This window comes from Thunnus thynnus, chromosome 16 (genome assembly GCF_963924715.1).
Source record: "Thunnus thynnus chromosome 16, fThuThy2.1, whole genome shotgun sequence".
NCBI classification, from domain to species: Eukaryota; Metazoa; Chordata; class Actinopteri; order Scombriformes; family Scombridae; genus Thunnus; species Thunnus thynnus.
Genome location: NC_089532.1, coordinates 21,269,275 through 21,288,209, shown reverse-complemented (window position 1 = coordinate 21,288,209; position 18,935 = coordinate 21,269,275). Strand labels below are relative to the sequence as shown.

At 43.8% G+C, this 18,935-nt stretch overlaps 1 protein-coding gene across 5 annotated transcripts in view; it reads right to left on the bottom strand.

The window, feature by feature from the left end:
* Window positions 1–18,935, bottom strand: part of ralgapa2 (Ral GTPase activating protein catalytic subunit alpha 2) — a 95,768-nt gene that overhangs the window by 20,154 nt on the left and 56,679 nt on the right. For all 5 annotated transcript variants that reach the window (XM_067615298.1, XM_067615294.1, XM_067615297.1 and 2 more), the window contains 6 exons: window positions 17,023–17,857; window positions 16,279–16,350; window positions 15,406–15,529; window positions 15,143–15,298; window positions 11,913–12,071; window positions 8,977–9,104 (listed from right to left, as the gene is read on the bottom strand). In XM_067615298.1, coding sequence (XP_067471399.1) covers window positions 8,977–9,104; window positions 11,913–12,071; window positions 15,143–15,298; window positions 15,406–15,529; window positions 16,279–16,350; window positions 17,023–17,857 — 1,474 coding nt within the window. The remainder of the gene's footprint in view (window positions 1–8,976; window positions 9,105–11,912; window positions 12,072–15,142; window positions 15,299–15,405; window positions 15,530–16,278; window positions 16,351–17,022; window positions 17,858–18,935) is intronic.

The following is an 18,935-nucleotide window of genomic DNA, read 5'->3' as shown; positions in this document are numbered from 1 at the left end:
GGTGGACAAAAACAGATGGAGGAGCGGGAAGTGCTATACATCCATGCAGACGGGTGATGATGTGGGGGGAGGGAAACTGGATTTTGTCAAAGTCGGCAGATACAAAAACAAGTGGGTGTAGCTAGAGCTGCCCTGGCTATATCTGCCTGCACAAAGCCCCATTCCAAAGCCCCCTGGCTTGGAGATCTGAGGGTAAATAACACTCATTAGAATAACAAAAGCTATAGATTTGTACCCAAATCAGCTAGAGCCTCATCAATAGTAATTAGAGGCTATACATAACTAATGAAGATGTGTACACTACATTAAACAAAGGTACTGAGAGCTGCTGTGTATCTAAACATAGAGTGTTGGATAAGTGGATGTCTACAGCACAAAGCTTTTCTTACATTTCAACCAAAACAATAGGAATAAGCAGCCTGAATGACGAAAACAGTAAAATGATAATCATCTGTTGTATAAATCCCCAATCCTCTTACACTGTATGACAAAGATTCACAGATTTTTAAGATAAGAGAGTTACACCACTAAAATGTTTTGGGCCTGCTTCCACAACCAACAACATTTTGTGTCTGACAGCAACCCAATTTTATTACAGCCTGTTGCAGTGGAGAGACACAGGAAGATTTAGCCAATATTTCTCAGTGCTTCTCTTTCAGCAACAACCGCCACTTGACAATAAAACAGACTATCAGTATTAACACATCAAAGGCTGCTTTCTGTAAGAAGAGACAGACAATGCACAGCGATGCATACTTAAATGTTTTGTTTTTGTTATTGCTTTGTTTGCCTTGCCTTGTCTGTCAATGCAGAAAATTCCATTTAGTGCAAAAATGCAAATGCTGTGAGGCACAAGGACATCCTCTAAAAGGGAACAATGGCCACAGGCCAGTGGAGGAGCAGACACTGCCTTTGAACCATTTAAAGAGGCATTAATGTGCAACTTATAAATAATCAACTAATTCCTTCTTAAAACAGCCAATTAAGTCTGTGACATTAAAAGCAGCCCAGTCTTATGTAAAAAAAAAAAAGAGCAATTCTCATCTCCCAACAAAAAAGAGAATTGGAAATTTAATGGCCATTTAGGGACAAAGAAACCCAATAATGTCACAAGGTGTCCTCACAAGAGTCCCCAAAAACCCAAGGCCACATCAGAGACCAAGAGATTCCAGTGGAGAATGATGAGTGACATTTCAGTGACATTTCCCAGCAGCATTCAATGCGGGGCTGTCTCAAGACGGCGTCAGAAATATCTATGGATATGCTTGAATGTGACACAGGCGTTAAGGGATGCGGGTTCTTTCAGGGGACGGCCTCAGCTCTGGGGCTGGTGATGAGGAGCCTGGACCCTGGGAGATTGAATGGTAATCACTGGAGCACAGATAATGGATGATTGAAGGCTCTTTCTACGCCGCTGTTGGATTTCAATATCAGAGAGGCCCTAGAATTGGGATTCTTATCAGGGGCGGTGTGTCAAACAAAGGAGAGCTGAGCGTGAAATATGGGGTCCAACTCAGGCACACGACCATGGCGATTAGCACAAGGATAAAAAAGGCCGCGCAAACAAAAGAGGGCAGCTTTAGCTGGACAAAGGGCTGTCCACTGCCTTGTAACAAGAGACACGGAAGGAAGAAGGGACATAAAAGAAGGGAGAGAGTACTTGGTGGTAAAATGAGGACAAGACAAGAGTTTTGCTGAGATGGCTGGAAGATGAATAGTGACAGAGCCAACTGTTAAAGAGTGTTCCAGATTCCCTGCTTCTGAAGAGGAATAATGCACCAGCAGGGATGAAATGCAATACACCCCCGCCTCAAAGCCATTCATACACATCCAAACAAACACACATTATCATTCACATACGCACTCATACACGCAAACACACATGGTGGCACGAGGCTTCACATCTCTGCCAAGCCCATCACAAAAAAAAACATAACAAAACAAAACAAAAAAAAAAAAACAACAACAAAATTATTCCCATTTATCCCCGGATTCCAAGCGCTACAGCTTGCCAGGAAAGCTCATTAACCCTCCCTTCAAGAACCCTGAGACAAAAGACAGGAAAACAAAACACAACTAATCAATGAGAACGCACCCATTGAGGAGAGGGGGGCAAGAACACACATCCATTTGGATAACCTGAGAGGGCTAACAGCTTTTGCTTTAGTGTTGCGCTGGCTGGCTACAGGGCGGAGAAAGAAAGTTCATTAATTAAACAGGACTAGGGGGAACAGATGGAATGGCTAGCTGGATGCTAATCATTTAAAGCAGACAGACAGGTTTTTACACCCGCGATAGAAGCACCACCACCACACATCAATCACAATGAACATGTCCTCTCAACAGCAATGCAGTCTGTACTAGTCCAGTGGTGACACTGAGGTCAGGGTATTTTGGCTGATGGACAGCGACCAATGACCTATTAGCAAAACAGTCACTATAATCATTTCATTTTTTGTTGATATTTAGTGAAGACAGTTCTTTGTTATTTCAGACAGTGTTCCAAGGGTGTAGTCTTGATAAGTGTTAACACCCAAACTAACCACAGTCATTCCATTACATGCAGTATTAGTAGCCAATTTGGGGTCATTACTCACTTTAAGGCCTACACGTCCAAGTGTCTGCAAAATAATTTACAATAAATTATAAATAATTTATATTTGATTAAAACCATGCTATCCTTTTTGCCTTCTTAATCTGTAAGAATTAGCTTCTTTTGAGCCCTGAATTGGGAGAAATTAAACTTTGCATTATGACACTGACGCAACATTTTTTTCAAGAACAGACAAAGCAGTTAATTAAAAAAAAAACGTATGTGGTTATTGACATCAGAGATGTATAACAACAAGGAATTAGTTATCAAATATATCAAAATTAAACTTGATACCCAATGACATATTCAGTACAATGGCACTTGTACTGTCATGCTTTGTATTTTGAAAAGTCAGTTTGTGTCATCTAGAAAAAGTTGCTTGAAGAGTTGTAATTTCTAACAGTGATGACATTTTTTTACTATTTGACCTTTAGAAACAAGCACAGAATTCACCTCAACTTGAATTTTCTATGTACTATGGGGATACATTCTTTCATTTACATGTAAACAATTAAACAAATGAGATCTGCACTTTGAGTTTATCTTAAATTTTAGTGAAAATCCCCCAATAATCTACATTAATATGGTGTCAGCATTGCAATGGAATTTAAATATATCAAATACAGAAAATACTGATATGTCCTAACACTGACATATACCTAACAGTTATCAAATTACATACAGAAAATCATCACCATCTTGTAAGTTATTTTATGTAACTGAGTCTGAATTAGTGATGGGACGGAGACGGTGATCCTACACAAAACTGGCAGTCTTGCTGGCTTTCACTTTGCCGCTCACAAACAGACAGATGTCAGACATGAATGCATAACAGACGGAGAGAGAAGGGGAGGGGCCTGAGGGTGGGGGTTCAAGTTTAAAAATACACAGAGCATGACATTCTTTGGGTTACACTAGGCTATGCAGCATCTACTTGTGTTAGTTGGAAATTCTGTGGTTTCTTATATTATAATTTCATGGGCTGTATAAAAAATTGGGTTATTTTGGCTACTGAAAGCTCTGTGACACGACATAGTGCTTTAATAAAAGTCAATAATTAAGTGTAGTAAAATAAATCAAAATGTGGATAAACCTGAAATTATCCAGCTAAATTCAAATTACACTTGAAGGAAGCAATGCTATTAAATTGGCAAATAAAAACAAAGGCGCCCCTTATGTGTTAGAAAGGTTGCAGTGAGACACAACACATGGTGCACACACATGCAAAAACACACTTGAACACACACAAAGCACGGTGGTTTCGTAATAGCAGATGCACAACAAAATAAAGGCAGTTTCCGTGTACATACAAACACAAACACACCAACAGGCACAACAGTTTGACACCAGCAGTGTGTGTGCGGTACCCCAGGCGGGGCTCTGGGTCCCTGCTGTTGGCCGTCTGGTTCCACGCCTGCTCTACCTGTGTTTAAAAGGGGCGGCCCCATGAAGCTCAGACCTTGGAGTGCAGGCTGGGCTGGGCTGGGCCCCCAGGGCTTTCAGGGTGTGGGTGCCATGCAGCGGACGCCTTTTGTTACAGGCTGGGTGGCAAGAGGAGGAGGAACTGATGTGTGTGTGTGTGTGTGTGTGTGTGTGTGTGTGTGTGTGTGTGTGGGGGGGGGGGTGTACGGAGGAAAAAAATGAGTAATGCTATGAGTCATTCTGCATTAGCAGCAGGGGAGGGAGACAGGGAGAGGGGGGAGTGGATGAGAGGGGGCGAAGGGAGAGAATACTTTTGCATGTTGTATGAAGCTAGACGCCATATGCCATCCGAGCTGGCCTGCCTCCTGAGTCAGGGCTCTTGGTTTGACAGGCCTGTGCTTGCCCCCCTCCTCACCCCCAAAGCTACCCCCTTCTCCCCTAACTAACACCCTCCTCCCTCTAGGCCTTCCTAGGCTCCAGCAATGGGCTAGGCAATTGCTTTGGTTGTGCATGGACTGCGCTCTGTGTATTTGTGTGTGTGTGTGTGTGTGTGTGTGTGTGTGTGTTGGGAGGGGGGGGGGGGGGGGTACTCAGTGATCTGAACACATCGGACATTGTCGTGAGTCCCGGCAGGAACAGCTGGTCAGCTGGAGAGAGGGGTGGGAGGGGGTAGGGATAAGGAGGGGGAAGAGCTGGGAGGCAGTGCGCTACACTGATAATGGGATTAGGTTAAAACATTCAGTGGGGGAGAGACCCCTCCTCTCTCTGTAGCCCCCCAAATACTGCGTAAACTCTCAACCGCTCTATCAAAGCCAATGCCAGCCTCCACCCAAACCACCCTGGCCAACACCAAGCAGGAACACTTCAACTCAGAAATGGCCTTTAACCCAACCCCCAACTACCTACCCACCCCAAATCAGCTAACTGCCTCCTCCAACTAAAGGGCTTGCATCCAGTAACACCGATACGCTACTGGATAGTTAATATCATCCATTGCACGACAAGTCAGAGTGATTTCTTAAGACTTTTTCTGTTTTTATCACAAATAACTTGGGACAATTTTTGCTAGCTCTTTCAGTTGGTCAGCACTTGAGAGCCCTGTTTTCCATAAACAGGAAGTTGGCTAGTTATACTCATATCAGCTCAGACCATAACATGAACCCAGCATATAATGACTAGCTTGGCGTCTCACTGTGCCCAGTCAAGCACTGTGTTCCACAGTGATATAGACTGCTGAGTATTATCCATGAGACTGCCGACAGTTATGGCACAACAGCTGGCAAATTAGACCTATCAACGATGCTAAATAATTCATGTGAGACAACACTAACATGGCAGATCCTATTCATGACACCCTATCATGCATACAGGCGCACTTTCATCTCCGCTAGGTGAGGAATCTTACAGTATACAAAAGAACGAGCTGGCGTTGGACAAAGACGCAGTGAGGGAGTGGGACAATAACTTGCTCAGAATGTCAATGCAGCGACTGTAATAATTATGATGGCGTCTGTGGGGTGGGGGGCGTGGAGGGGGGGGTGCAGTAACAGCACACAAAGGAGTGCATACAGGATATCATATGCATTATGTTGTCAGTATACATCCACTGAAATTATGTACATCTTGTTTTGGGCATTCTGTGGAGCTGGGGGACTGTAGATATGCTCACATGAGCCTGTGAGGGAACATGACAGACTTCAGCAGCTTTCTGGGTTCCACTGGAAGGATCAAGCCTCCCTCTCATCTTTCTGCTACTGCACAAAGACACACACACACACACACACACACACACACACACACACACACACACACACACACACACACACACACACACCACCTAAAAGCCTGGCTCGCATGACTGGCGATGGGCAGAAACAGATTATGGTTATTGATCGCTGCCTGGAGATGGATCTGGGTGTGTGCGAGCGTGTGTGTGTTTATGTGTGTGTCAGAGAAGAGGATGGGGACTAAGGGCAGTGTGCAAAAGCTATTGATTCTGTCCAGTAGGGAGGCTATGTCTATGAATCAAGGTCAGTTCCGCACTGTCTCACCTATTAGAAACTTGCCGTCTCCCCAACACACACACACGCAGACAGTTTTTACCCTTAACAATACCCCCATCACAAAGACTGATGGACGGCACATCAAACTCAAGTGCTTGTTGAAGAGAGAAATGAATCCTAGCTTCTGGATAAAGACATTATCCTACAATGACAGTATGAAGGATCTTCATGATACAGTAAATGGCAGCAGACAGCAAGGCCATCCAGCAGCAGCCTGGGTTCAGGTGACACAAACAAACTCGTCTCTTTCAAGCCGATATGTCATACAATGTTTGCATGCAGTGATAAGTCCCATTAATAGAGGCGCCAAATGACCATTTATGTTAATCTGTTACTGATGAATCACTAAAAATGAGTGGTTTCATAAACATTGATGTTGTTGCAGAATTTTACATTTTGTGGTCACAAGTGTTCAAAAAGCAGCTATGAAGGGTGGACTAGTTGCAGACAATACACTTAGAACCCACAAAGCCAGACCAGCTGCATTTTCCATCAGGCATATAAATAATAGATGATACATTATGAGTTGTCTGTGAGAGGCTTGTGATAGGATGTCTATGAGGAAGAAATTGACACAAATTCTAACTGACATTGAGAGCTGGACGCTGTGCGAGAAAACAAATAGAACTACAGAGATTTCACAAATCAGAGTGGGAGGAAAGGAGAGACAGAGGATGTGATGTGGAGAAATACAGCCAGATAGCAAAGGGGGGAGTATTTATCTGAAAAACACTCTTTTGGACTATCCGTGTGTGTATTTTCTGAAAATGTTGCTGGTGGTCATTTTTCAATATCAAATCCTATTAGCCTGAGAGATCCTGTGAGCGTTGCAGCAGACTGCTGGAGTCCTCTCGAGTCTTGTGATGGAGCGAGAGAGGGGACCACAGCGCCATACTGGCCTTTTATCTGGACACACGGGGGTCATATAGCTTCTCTTTGAAGAAATATTCAACTAATTACCTTGGAGAGTGGCCTCACAGGCAGAGAGCAGACTGTGGATTGTTAAGGCATTGTGAAGGGGTAAACTAAGGATGAGGATTTTCATCTTGCACAAAAACACACATCCTGAAAAAAAAAGAGAGGTTTGGTCATTGTTCCAACCTGTGAAAGATAAAGAGCCAGATATCCTGAGAAGACAGAAGAATGACGACTGGAGACGGTGAAGTGCAAAAGGCTGTTACAATACGACAGCAAATCCAATGATGAAAGCATATAAAGGAGGAACTGCACCTGCCGCTCGAGACTTGGTTTCATTTATGGTTCATGCCAATACTGGACATTGTGTCAGTCAGGACATTCTGTGATATCAGTTGTCTTACGATAAAAAAAAAAACACAGATATCGCTTTCACATGGCAAACACCAAACTTAACACTGTGTTCAGTCAGTAGTTCATACATTTCCTCTCTGTTCACAAGCTCCTTTAGCTAGGCAGACAAACAGCAGACAGACAGACATGCAGATACTCATGCTGGCAGTGTGCTTTGCCTGGCACATTCATTCATCTCCTCTCTTGGACTGCGTGAAGCCTGGCAGCCTATCAGTGCCAGAACTCCAGAGGCAGCGCTTATCTCCTCTCATAGATCATGCCTTTGTGCTGTCTGCTCCTCTGCTAAGGAATGCCAGGTAAAGGCTTCTGTGGCCTGGCAAAAGCCCGGTACTGTCCCACCCCCCCACCCCCGCCCACCCCTCCGCCCCCCCCACCGCCCCTCAGGCTCTTGAGGCAGGCAGGCCTGTGGCTGGCCCCCCTTCGGCACTGAGAGTCACACTGGGCTAATTCACTTGGCGTCGGGTAACAGACATCTGTCACTCAGGATGCCCCTGGGGACACACAGACAAGGCCTGATATCGGGGTGGGGGACCAGGGGATGTGATGCGCTGTGAAATGCATACAGGCAGACACATACTTACACACCCAACTGTAAACAATATACACAGGGTATGTCGTAATGTGTCTAAAGAGTGAAAGCCTTTGTTGTAAATAACTACGATACAAAGACCTGATATTTATTTAAAAGAAATGGCAACTTTTTAAAATGTCTCAGTGTCTTAAAACAATAGATGCTACTCTTCCACCCAAATGAAACCTCCTTGGGGGAGGTTTCTATAGCAACCGCCAGAGGGGCAGCGTGCTTCTGGTGTGGTGATGCTGTACATGCTGTCCGAGGAGGAGCAGGGCGTTAAGAGAGATCAGGTTTCCCCCTCCAGGGGCCATCCCGACTCTGTCCCCCATCTCACCCCCCAACTCTGTGCTGCTGGCATTCACATGCTAATTCATCTCCATTGGTGATTAGACTCCCTTTAAACCAACTGACAACTACAGCTGGAGTCAGGCTCTTAACGGCGCACTGTTAGATGGATGGGTGGAGGGATGAGAGCGTGTGTATGTATGAATGTGTGTGTGTGCGCTTGTATCTGTATGCACTTGTACGCATTTGTTGATGGTGCTCTTATTTTGGCTCTCCTTGTGCTCTATAAAATGGTAGTGATAGATGATGACACATTATCTGTGCTCCTACCCCAAACAGCCCCACACAACCTCCCATGCTGCTCCAGGCTGTGAAACAGCCCTGGCCTAATAGCTGTATGTAAATCAGACAGCCCATAAAGATCAGTGTCAGCACTCAGCTGTGTACGTTGGCTGACATGACAAGCACGCCACATGTCTCAGTGAATTTACCCAAATGGGGCGCTGGTGGTGCTAAAAATGTAAGCTCAGTGGTGTTATTCGTCTATTGGAATCATTATAAAAATGCTACTAAATGTAATTCACAACCTTTAATGATCTCACCTGTATCAGTGGTTGCTTTTCAAAAATTGTTGCATTCCTCTGATGAGCCGTCCCCATATGGGGTAGTGAACAGTAAATGAAGCAGAAGTCATGAGTGGTAAAGGATACAAGCTCTGGTAGAGAGTCAGCCGGGACTTGACGGCTCTGCTGGCATTGATACAGGTGGCCCGCACTAAGCTTGGCAGAAGTGTCCCAGTGACGATGGCGCCATTAAACAGAGGCCCAAAGAAAGGAACCTGAGAAAGTAAGAAGAATAAGAACATGAGGCATTAAAATGTCCACACTGATCCAAAGTTAATTTGGTCTGTGCACTGCCATTGGACATACAAGTGCTTAAAAATAAGGAAGGACTGATTAAAAATCTTTTTGTTCTTCTTTTTTTCAACCGTTTCTCCATCTGTTTAGGGCAAGGGTTCAAAATGAAATCGGATGTTACCTAACTTTGCATGACAACCACACATATCTAATGCGAATCAATGTTAGGTAAATGAAATTAAAATGACAATCAATACTAAACAATGCACTCATATTGAGCTACCGAGCAAATACAAAGGGGCAAAATACATTTTAGCGGCAGCGTGCAAGTGTGTGTGGGTACACGCGTCTGTTCATGCATATTGGAAGGGGGCCCTTAATCACTGCAGCTCAATGGTCGTTGACCTGGAAGTTGACGTGAATGTCAAAGTCTCTCCGAAAGGTCCTGCTGTCTTCAACTTGGTAATTCAGGGAATATAATAACCAGTCGAAATATACAATTTAAACTGAAATGATACAGAACAATTAACTCAATTTCTTGCAAGGAACCTGGTGTGACACTGCATAAAGTAACATCAGAAAGCTACGTGGATACCTTCACAGGTTCTAGGAGGTGGAAGCAGTTAAAGTTTAAGAATTTTGGAGAAATTCACTGGCCTGCATGGGGTGGTAAGGGCGGGGGGGGGGCAGAACACGGTGGAGGCACAACACACAGTGGCACATTGGTGGAGTGCTTCAGCTGTCTTCTGCCCTTGTCCCAACTGTGTTAGAGGCTTACTTTATTTGAAACTCTCTGCTGGATACCGGCTAAATATTTTCTTATGCACTTATTTGTGAACCACCTGCAACTACTGAAATATTTAAACTTAATGCACATTTGTCCTTAATGGGGAAAGTTGCACTTACTCTCTGAAAGAATACTAACCTGCAGCTATCAAGATCCTGTTTGACCTTAGTTAAATTTAGATTTTGGACGTTGGATTAAATAAATCAAGTGCATTAACAATCAAAACACTTTCTCTCAGTCTTAATAAATCATTTTGAAATAGTGATAATAGTGGTAGTAAAGATAATTTGTACAAGAGCAAGCAAGTATAGTATAAAAGACAAGAACAAATACTGTAATCAGGTATACAATATGAAACAAACACAGCCCACTATAGTAATAAAACACAGTGAATTCTCTATGGGGCTGGTCTATGACTATTGACACACAGCTAAGAACTAAATATTAGCTGCGGTTACATGCACACTTTTTTTCATTCTGATTGAAATCATTTGGATTGAATATTTTGGGTCACTTGTTTACATGGGATGTGATCTAATATGTTCTGGTGTTTACATGAACTGAGCAAAACTGGGGAGAGACTCAGCAGCCATACATTTCACCACTCTGTGTAGGAGCGGCTGAGATTGTCACAATGAGAACAGCTGGTCAACCTTAAATCAGTCCTCCTTAAGTGAACTGGTCAGGTTAGGCTAACCCATTGTATCTAACTTTTGGGCTAACCCCCTTTCACTGTAATCAGCAGGTGGCAAGCAGGACATGGGAACTTGTCTTGTGTCTTGAGGGGTTGTAGCTTTTATTCACTGATAAATAATCTAAACTATACACACTGCACTGCTACGTTCACATATATACTGGTAACTTAATACTCTGTCACACACACTCTCTCTCTCTACCATCATGTCACCTAATGTTACCCCTACATGGGCCAAACATGCACAGAAAGAATATATTTATTCCAATCAGAGAGAAATGATTGGATTAAGGGTTTACATGGTTATTAGGCGCTAATATTGACCTATTGAACGGATTATCAAAGATTTACATCGCCCCTCTTGACCCGATTTGGAAATTCTTTCTGATCAGGCCGGTTCGGACCAGTCTCTTCCGATTGAGGTGGTTACATGAGGCATTTTTATTCTAATTGGGCTATTATTCCAATTAAAAGAGGAACATTAGGGTCCTTGTAAATGTAGCAATTTGATCAATAACTCATTATAAACACTGATATCACTACAGGAACACTACAGTCATTTATCCATTGGGATGGTGGGTCATTTGGGGCTGTTGCTGGCTATGGCTCAAACTGTCCTCAAAAAAGCTAAACTGAGACTCTATTGTTTCTTGCTTTTGTTATGCATTTCCCAGTCATCTCTCAGAAAATTATGTGGAAAAAAAAAAGAAAATCAATACCTTGAGTGAGTAATGAAAAAAAAGCTTATATTCTGGAGAAATGTTTTCAGCGTGTTCATGTAGATAGTTTTGTGGATATATCTGATCATCTGAAGGCAGCCTGCTCTCTGACAGAGAAATTTCACTACCCTCCAGAAGGCCACACAGAGTGCAGTACTATGGAGTAGCCAAGATGAAAGCTAGTCAAGAAAGGATAGTAACCATCTCTGAGAGCACATACCCACAGTGTGGGTAATAATGCACTGCTGGAGTAGGGGAAACTGAGAGCCTTCAGACAGGCAGGCGAAAGAACCCATAAAACTAACAGGAAAGTCTGCACAGGGAAACATGAAGAAAGGACTGCTTTAACTTATGAGCAGAGGCTGGAAATTTGTGCAGTACTGAAAATAATCTGCATGACTTTCTTGCTTGTTGTGCCTGGAAAATAACACACTTTATTTGCCATCTTAATAGAAAAGGAAAAAGACGCTAATCAAAAAATAACAATAATAATCACATGCAATAAAAATAACTTTACACTTCCAATGAGTTGATGCATGTTGAGTGTGTATTGTTGACGATGGTCTTAACAAAATGAAGTGACTTTTACCTGTGGTTTCTTCATGATCTGAATGAAATACATGTGGTTCTTCATCGGGTAGATGATAATCAGCACGTCTCCAAAGTCAGTTGGGATGATGCCACGTCGGTAGTCCCTGGTGTGCTCTGACCACACTATGTGCACCTCGTCATTTCCCAGGTGACGCAGCTGCCAAACAAACAAAATCAGACTAATCAAGTGCCTGGCGAGTGCAGGTAATTTTCATCCCTATGGTGATGATGACAGGAACACAAATTTAGCAGGATTAGGGTATGTCACTGGGTTTATCCAGTCTGCATCTTGGGGCCCACATCACCTTCAGAAGGCCGAGAAGTGAACAGAGGTATAGGGGTTATATAGAATAATAAATTATTGTTTATTACTGACAGGTCAATTGAGGCTTTTATAACTGCGTACAACATTTTATTTAATGTTTTATGATTTTTTTTTGAATTATAAGCACTGTTGTAAAATGACAGGTGCGAGAACAAGTCGACTGCTTACAGCTAAATCACAAACTTTGAAAACAATGGTTTAAATAGGGGTCTGGGGCTGTGGTTTTGACTCTTTTTATAGCTTTTTCATTACAAATTCAAATTGCAAAGTCAAAATGCACAAAATTGAGCATTTTAAAACCAAATAATTCAAATCCAATTAACTTTCCCCATCAGAGATTAAATTGCTTCCCATTTCCACTCTATTCAGAAACACAAATGAAACTGGGCAGGACAAGAAGATACACTTAAATGACAGGAAATTGACTGATGCTAGTTTGAAATGGGTAAACAGCTTTCCTCTTTTCCAAAGTAAAATAGATGGACACAGCCATATTATATTCTCTGACAGGTGTAGATCACTTATTAGCTGGTAGTTCAACGATGTTGAATCAAGCTGTCCTTCTCTTTTCTGGGGTATCATGGACACTGAAAAGTGAGCCTCTACTCAGAAGAAAACATCTGCCAATGTACTGGGGGCCTAATGAGCCATTAAGAAACATGCCCTCGCCACCAAAAATGCAATTAGCACATTCTATTATAAGCCCTTAATTATGGTAATACGGTAATCTTAAACAAATCCACGGCATGCTGATTACTGGTGCTCGCCAGTTCAGTCTGTCTGTCCAAGGATCAGCAGGTACCAACCAGGTCAGTTACTGGGACGATTTCAGAGAAAATGTTGAATATGCATTTGCAGTACACAATCAACACTGGGGTGTTAATTTGGGTTAAGGTATTAGCATTTGGATGAGCTGAATCACAAGTTTAATGAGGATGCTTATACTCGAGTCAATCATCTTCAGCACCAATCTATTTACTCCCTTGTTAATCACATCCAAATGTTTGAGACTTCTTTAAAAAAAAAATGTGATTCAAGTCGAAGGCTCTTGTCCAATTAGCCCTCTTTGACCTCCCATCCAGCCAATGGGCTTCACACACATGGATACAGCAGACCAGAGGACCACAGAACAACCTGCAGCAGCCCAGTTAAGCTGTGGTGCCTGGGGGTAAGTGTGATAGCTACGGCAGCCATCTATCTCTCTCTCTCTCACACAAACACGCACACACACACACACACACACACACACACACACACAAACACACACGGTCTACATGGCCTGACCCCAACCCTGCAGTTCGCTTCTATAACCGCATTACTGAAGCCAGCTGCTACTGATGCAGCCTGCACTGCCCTATAACCCACAATTGGATTGAGGAATTCATGGTTTTTCTTCTTTTCTTTTTGGTTTAGCTGGTTTTTCCCTTGCGTCAACTTCAAACAGGCAATCTGCCCAGCGAGAGCTCCCTCATCCGTCTCTGCCCCACAGTATGCCTTTATGGTTACAGCCAGTAAAGTGGGTGACTGCTGGACTAAAAGTGTTATTTTTAAATTGACAGGGAAACATCCTACTTGGAAACAGACGATGCCTGTTTCTCATTCCAATTCTTCATACCACTTTCTCTTCCCGCTGCCCCCCTCCTCCCAATCGCCTTCTGAAGCATCCGTGCATGCAGCCAGCCTGCCAATTTCTGTCCGGCCTGTGGCTGGTGAGCAGATCTGTGCAAGGTGAGCATGAGCAATTACAGAAGTTCCTGGTAAAATGAATGAAAGTGGAGTGGCAGCACACTCCACTCTGGGCATGGCCGCCCCACCAGCGCCTCACTCTGGCCGGCAAAAGTCAAGATCTTTACTCAGTTTGACTAATTTTTTGCGGTCACTGAGCGCAGGTTCGGCATCGGTTTGGAATGAGGAGGGGGTTATTTGTGAAACGGAGAGGGAGGAGGTCAGTGGAGGACTGGAGAAGGGTTGGATATGAGGAGAGCCTGATGAATTTCCCTTCTCAGCAGGGTACTGTATGAGAAGATTGGCAGCACGGGCAGGGGCCTTGCGGCTCATTTCTTCGTGCTAACTGCTACTGGTGGACTACAGTTCAGAATCCTACTGCAGAACCCAATCGATCGCTCCTGTGGCGGCAGCAGGAATTGGATAAAAGGATCCTGCCGGCATCCGGCCGGCGCCTGCCCTAGCAGGGAGAGCTAATGGCTGAATCCAGGCCCTGGTCACAGCACACAGGGAGGGGGGCAGGGGCTAGCAGAATCATAGTCATTACCACAGCGGCACATGCCCTCTCTTCACTCACGCGCCTGCGACTCTCTACTCCTCAGGCCTGCCTGGCCAGGGTCACTAATCAATGCCCACACTCTGGAGTCACACCTCCTGATCACAGCTTAACACAGAGCTGAACTGATCATACCACAAACCTCCACCCGAACCCTAAGATCTGCCAGCATCTCGCTCCTCCGGGCCTCCAGTACTAAGCTCCACACCATGGGGGATCGAGCATTCTGCTCTGCTGCACCATGCTTGTGGAACAGCCTTCCTACCCATCTGAGGGCAGCACAGACCCTAGACTTTTTTAAAAAAAAAAAAAAGGCCTAAAAACCTGTTCTATTCATCTTAACTCTTATTGCTATTTTCTTTATTTTGTGTGTTCTATGTTATTAATACTGTAGCACTTCAAGTTTCACTATACTGCTCTGGGCAGGCAGGACTGTGTAGCTGCATCAAACAGTCAATGTGGTATTTTCTTCTTTTTCTTAACATACCCGGCACTTGAGGTGTGCAAGTAATACAATACACATTACAATAATCCAAATGTCACAGACAGGCAGAGATTGTCAAAAGTCATCGACACAGAGATTGAGAACAGATCATGAGCATAAACATAACAGACTTCTTACCTTTTTGGTGAGGCTGTCATCAGAATCAGATGGCATACGTGTGGAGACGTGGAAGATGGCTTCCACGGTGGAGGTAGCGTAGTACGGAGCTGTTAGACCTGTGCTGCCATTCCTCTGGAGGCCGCCCATAAAGCCACAGTGTGTGGCCAGGTCCACCTGAGGGATACATTCACAATTTAGTGTGTTGTAAGTGAGCTTGTGCATGTATGTGTGTGTATGTTTAAGCTACATGTGTGTTGATTTGAAGGTGTAGTTGTCAGCACCTCCCATCCAAGTCCAGATACAAAGTCCTCATAGGCCTGGCTGCCTGTGCTGTTGGACAAGATGGAGCACTTGTCTTCTTGGCCTTCTCCGATGTAGAACACAGCAATCTTGTGCGTCTCTCGACTACAGAGCGAAACATATAGCAGTCAATACTAAAAAGAACAACACAGCAGCCAATTTTATAAATGCAACAGAGCTTGAAAAGCTTCTCACTACTTCAACCACTTCAGAAGAAAATGCTTTGAGTGTGAATCCAATGACTGAAAGTACACCTTGCTTATCAAGGCAAATTGTGAATAATCCAGTTGTCCAATAAAAGGAGAGTAGAGAAAAATGTGAAAGACCAAGTTTGTCTGCAAATTTTTTCCACTATCTCTTCAGCACAAACATAATATTAAAAAGAGTGGCAGCAAAGGCCCCCTCCTCTACTTTTTCCTGTTGCCATGGCAGTGCATCGTACTGGGGTAGAATTAGGACACTTTGCATGCTTGCGCACAGGTTGTTATTGCCCAACCAAGTCTGGCCATCTGGGAGAATGAGGTCCTTTAAAGAGCTCCTGTCATTAGCAATGTGTGGAATACTTATTGATTGGACTAAGAGAGATGCAGTAAGAGAAGGACAGCGAGAGTGATATTGAGAGACTTCCAGAGCTGTGATCAACAGGAGACGGTACAGGTTAGGAAAATCATGAGGGAGGAGGGGGAGGGAGGGATGGAGGAAATATGATGCTGCTTTGAATAACTGTATGACTTATAAGCAGTTTACTTACGTAGAGGCAGGTTTATAAGTGGTATTAGTATCTCAGACAAACCTAATTTCTAAAGGGTACGAAATTACATCGATTTCCAGTTTTAACTTAAAAAAAGCATTACCACTGCCTGGAATCCAAATTCTTCAGTTCCCTTAAGAGTTTGGAGTTTTTCTTCAGCAAATGGAAGCTTTTCCTGTTTGATGAAAACAGTCTTGATTAGACATCGTATTTTGAATTCTGTACACAAAACATAATTTAGGAAACTTTAGGGCGACAATGAACAGCCTTTAAAGTGGTATAATCTACAAGCGAATTGTTAACAAAATTGTTTTCAACCAAAGTTTTTGTTTTGCGGTCAAGATTAACAGAGGCAAAGAAGGCACAGGTGCAAACAGCAATCTCCTACAAGCTGTGTGCACGTTGCGCCATCACCATTAAGAGGTGTAAGCTTTTAATTTACAGGGAAGCACTGCAAGATGTGGCTCGGCAAGGTAGACCTTAGTGAAAACAGCTGGGCACTTTTACCCTGTGGAGAGGAGATTAAGACGCTCCAGACTCCAGTGTGCTTTTAACTTTGCTCTTTCTCTCTTTGAGTAACAAGCCAACAGCTGAGTTACTTTGAGGATAAAGGTGAAGTAACTAGAATACAAAAAATTAATATTAACAGACCGCAGAGGTTATTCTTAAATCAATTTTGTGTTGTTTTTTTTTTTTTGGTTACATGTAAGATGTAGTTTGAAGACTGAATGATGAAAATTCATAGTGAGAGACTACTTATGACTTCTCAAAACCTCCATCTGTCTCCTTCTCTCTCTAGTATAAGGCTACCCAGAGCAATGATCATAGCCAATTTTAGTTGGTATACCTCCGGTCCCAAGAGTTCATGCCAAGGTCATTAAGCAGCAGCCGGCAGAAGTAGAAAGGAGCTTTTGGTTCCTGGTGGGAAGATTCTCTCTGGCTGGCGGCCCGAAAGCTGACATCAGCATCCCACCTCCTCACTTGCTCCTCCTCCTGCTGAGTCTGACGGAGAATGGCCTCCAGGATTGCGCTCTCTTGCTCTAGGTTCATGCCACAGGGCGAGGAGGCTGGCTGGTTGAGCCTGAGTTGTGGCTGTGGTAAGCATTCTGGGCTGCTGTGACCCAGGTCCTCTAAAAGCTTATCCAGAACGTCTACCTCCTCTTCGTCACAACAGTCAGAGAGAGAGTCCAAGATCGAGCTATGATTTTTATAAGGTCCCTTTGCTGGAGAGGTGGGCTTGTTTCTGCTGTGTGTGACCGTAGTGGTGGTAGAAAGAGGCCGATCTACTGCATTAAAAACTCCCATATCGACAGAGTCTTCCTGGGTGGTGCAGTAGAGGATTGCGCCGTCCCACGAGTATTTGCCCGAGATGTCACGGACAATGACGCGCACTTGGGAGGAAGGATGGGGGGGCTGTCCGACAGTGGGGGTCTCGGCAGGGATCTGCAGGTAGGACACCAGCGTGGTATCATTGAAGACAAACAGCTGCAGGTTGGGGCTTTTGAAGACCTCGGAGGAGAGCTCGGACGACTCCACGTATGGGTTGTCGTGATTTTCGCTCACTAGGCTATGGAGGAGGGCGGGGCCGCCGCTCAGTGGATGATGGCCCAGGTGGTTCACCAGGTGTGTCATGACCATCCGCGCTGTCAGAGGAATCAGCTCCATGTTACGACGCCGCTTTTCTGATGAAAGAATGGGGGCAGGAAGATGCATATACTGATTATTGGCTGAGACAATCACTGAAGAAAAATACATGTGAGACAGTCTAAAAAGTGATCAATGGTAAAAGTTATCGATGGCTTTAGAATGAAACTGCTTTATCTTTTATAATACAGTATCTCTAATGCCGACTTTTCTAACCATATTTGAAAAACCCCACATTTGTGTGTAGACATGCTATCATCTCTGTTAGCTCATCTTACACAAAGCCAAATCTCATTTATGATTACTAATAGGAGTACTTTATTCATTTCTCACAATAGCTTGGCCAGCACACCTCTAAGTAGGTAGCATCTAATCATGGGAGACAACTTTGAAAAGCCCATTGAGTCTTCTTACAATAGACAAGCGTTGAGACTGGCCGAGTGCTAATGAGAACCACCATCTTTACAGGCTGCTGAATAGGACTCTACTTAGTGAATTGCATTTATGTAAATGCACGGGTTTTTACTCCCAAGTGAAAGGCATGCCGTGCTTTATTCTGCAGTGATGTGGGAAAAACAAGAAGATGCACTCTTGCATTGTGACAGTGCTATCAATACCATCATCCCCCATCAAAGTGGAGAAAGCTCTTTAGAAAGCAGGCCAAGCTGCATTAGAGATGCGCTGGCCCTTTGATGTGACTTGATCAATATGAGGTGGGGGCATGAATATAACTAGGCCGGCACTCTTTGGTTTGCCCTTTTGATAGTGTTTTGTTATTTCTACTAAGACTCTGTGCAGCTGTGCACCGAAAAGCAGATGTGTGGTGAAATTTTCCAGGCAAAAAACTACTGTTCAGATTTCTTACATTGTTTCAGTAGACATATGCGCCCTGTATTTGGGCTCAAAGGACTTTTCAGAAGTTGAGGACATGAGGGGGAGGAATACATTGCCTAATGGAATCACAAGGTCACAAAAAAGGGAAAAAAAATAATCACATTTTTATCTAAACCCCATAATGGGTCTTCTCTCTAGGGCTGAGCACTAATGCGAACATTCCATTCCCTGTGATGGTTGATTTCCTTTTCATACTTTTAATAAGATATTGACATTTAATGG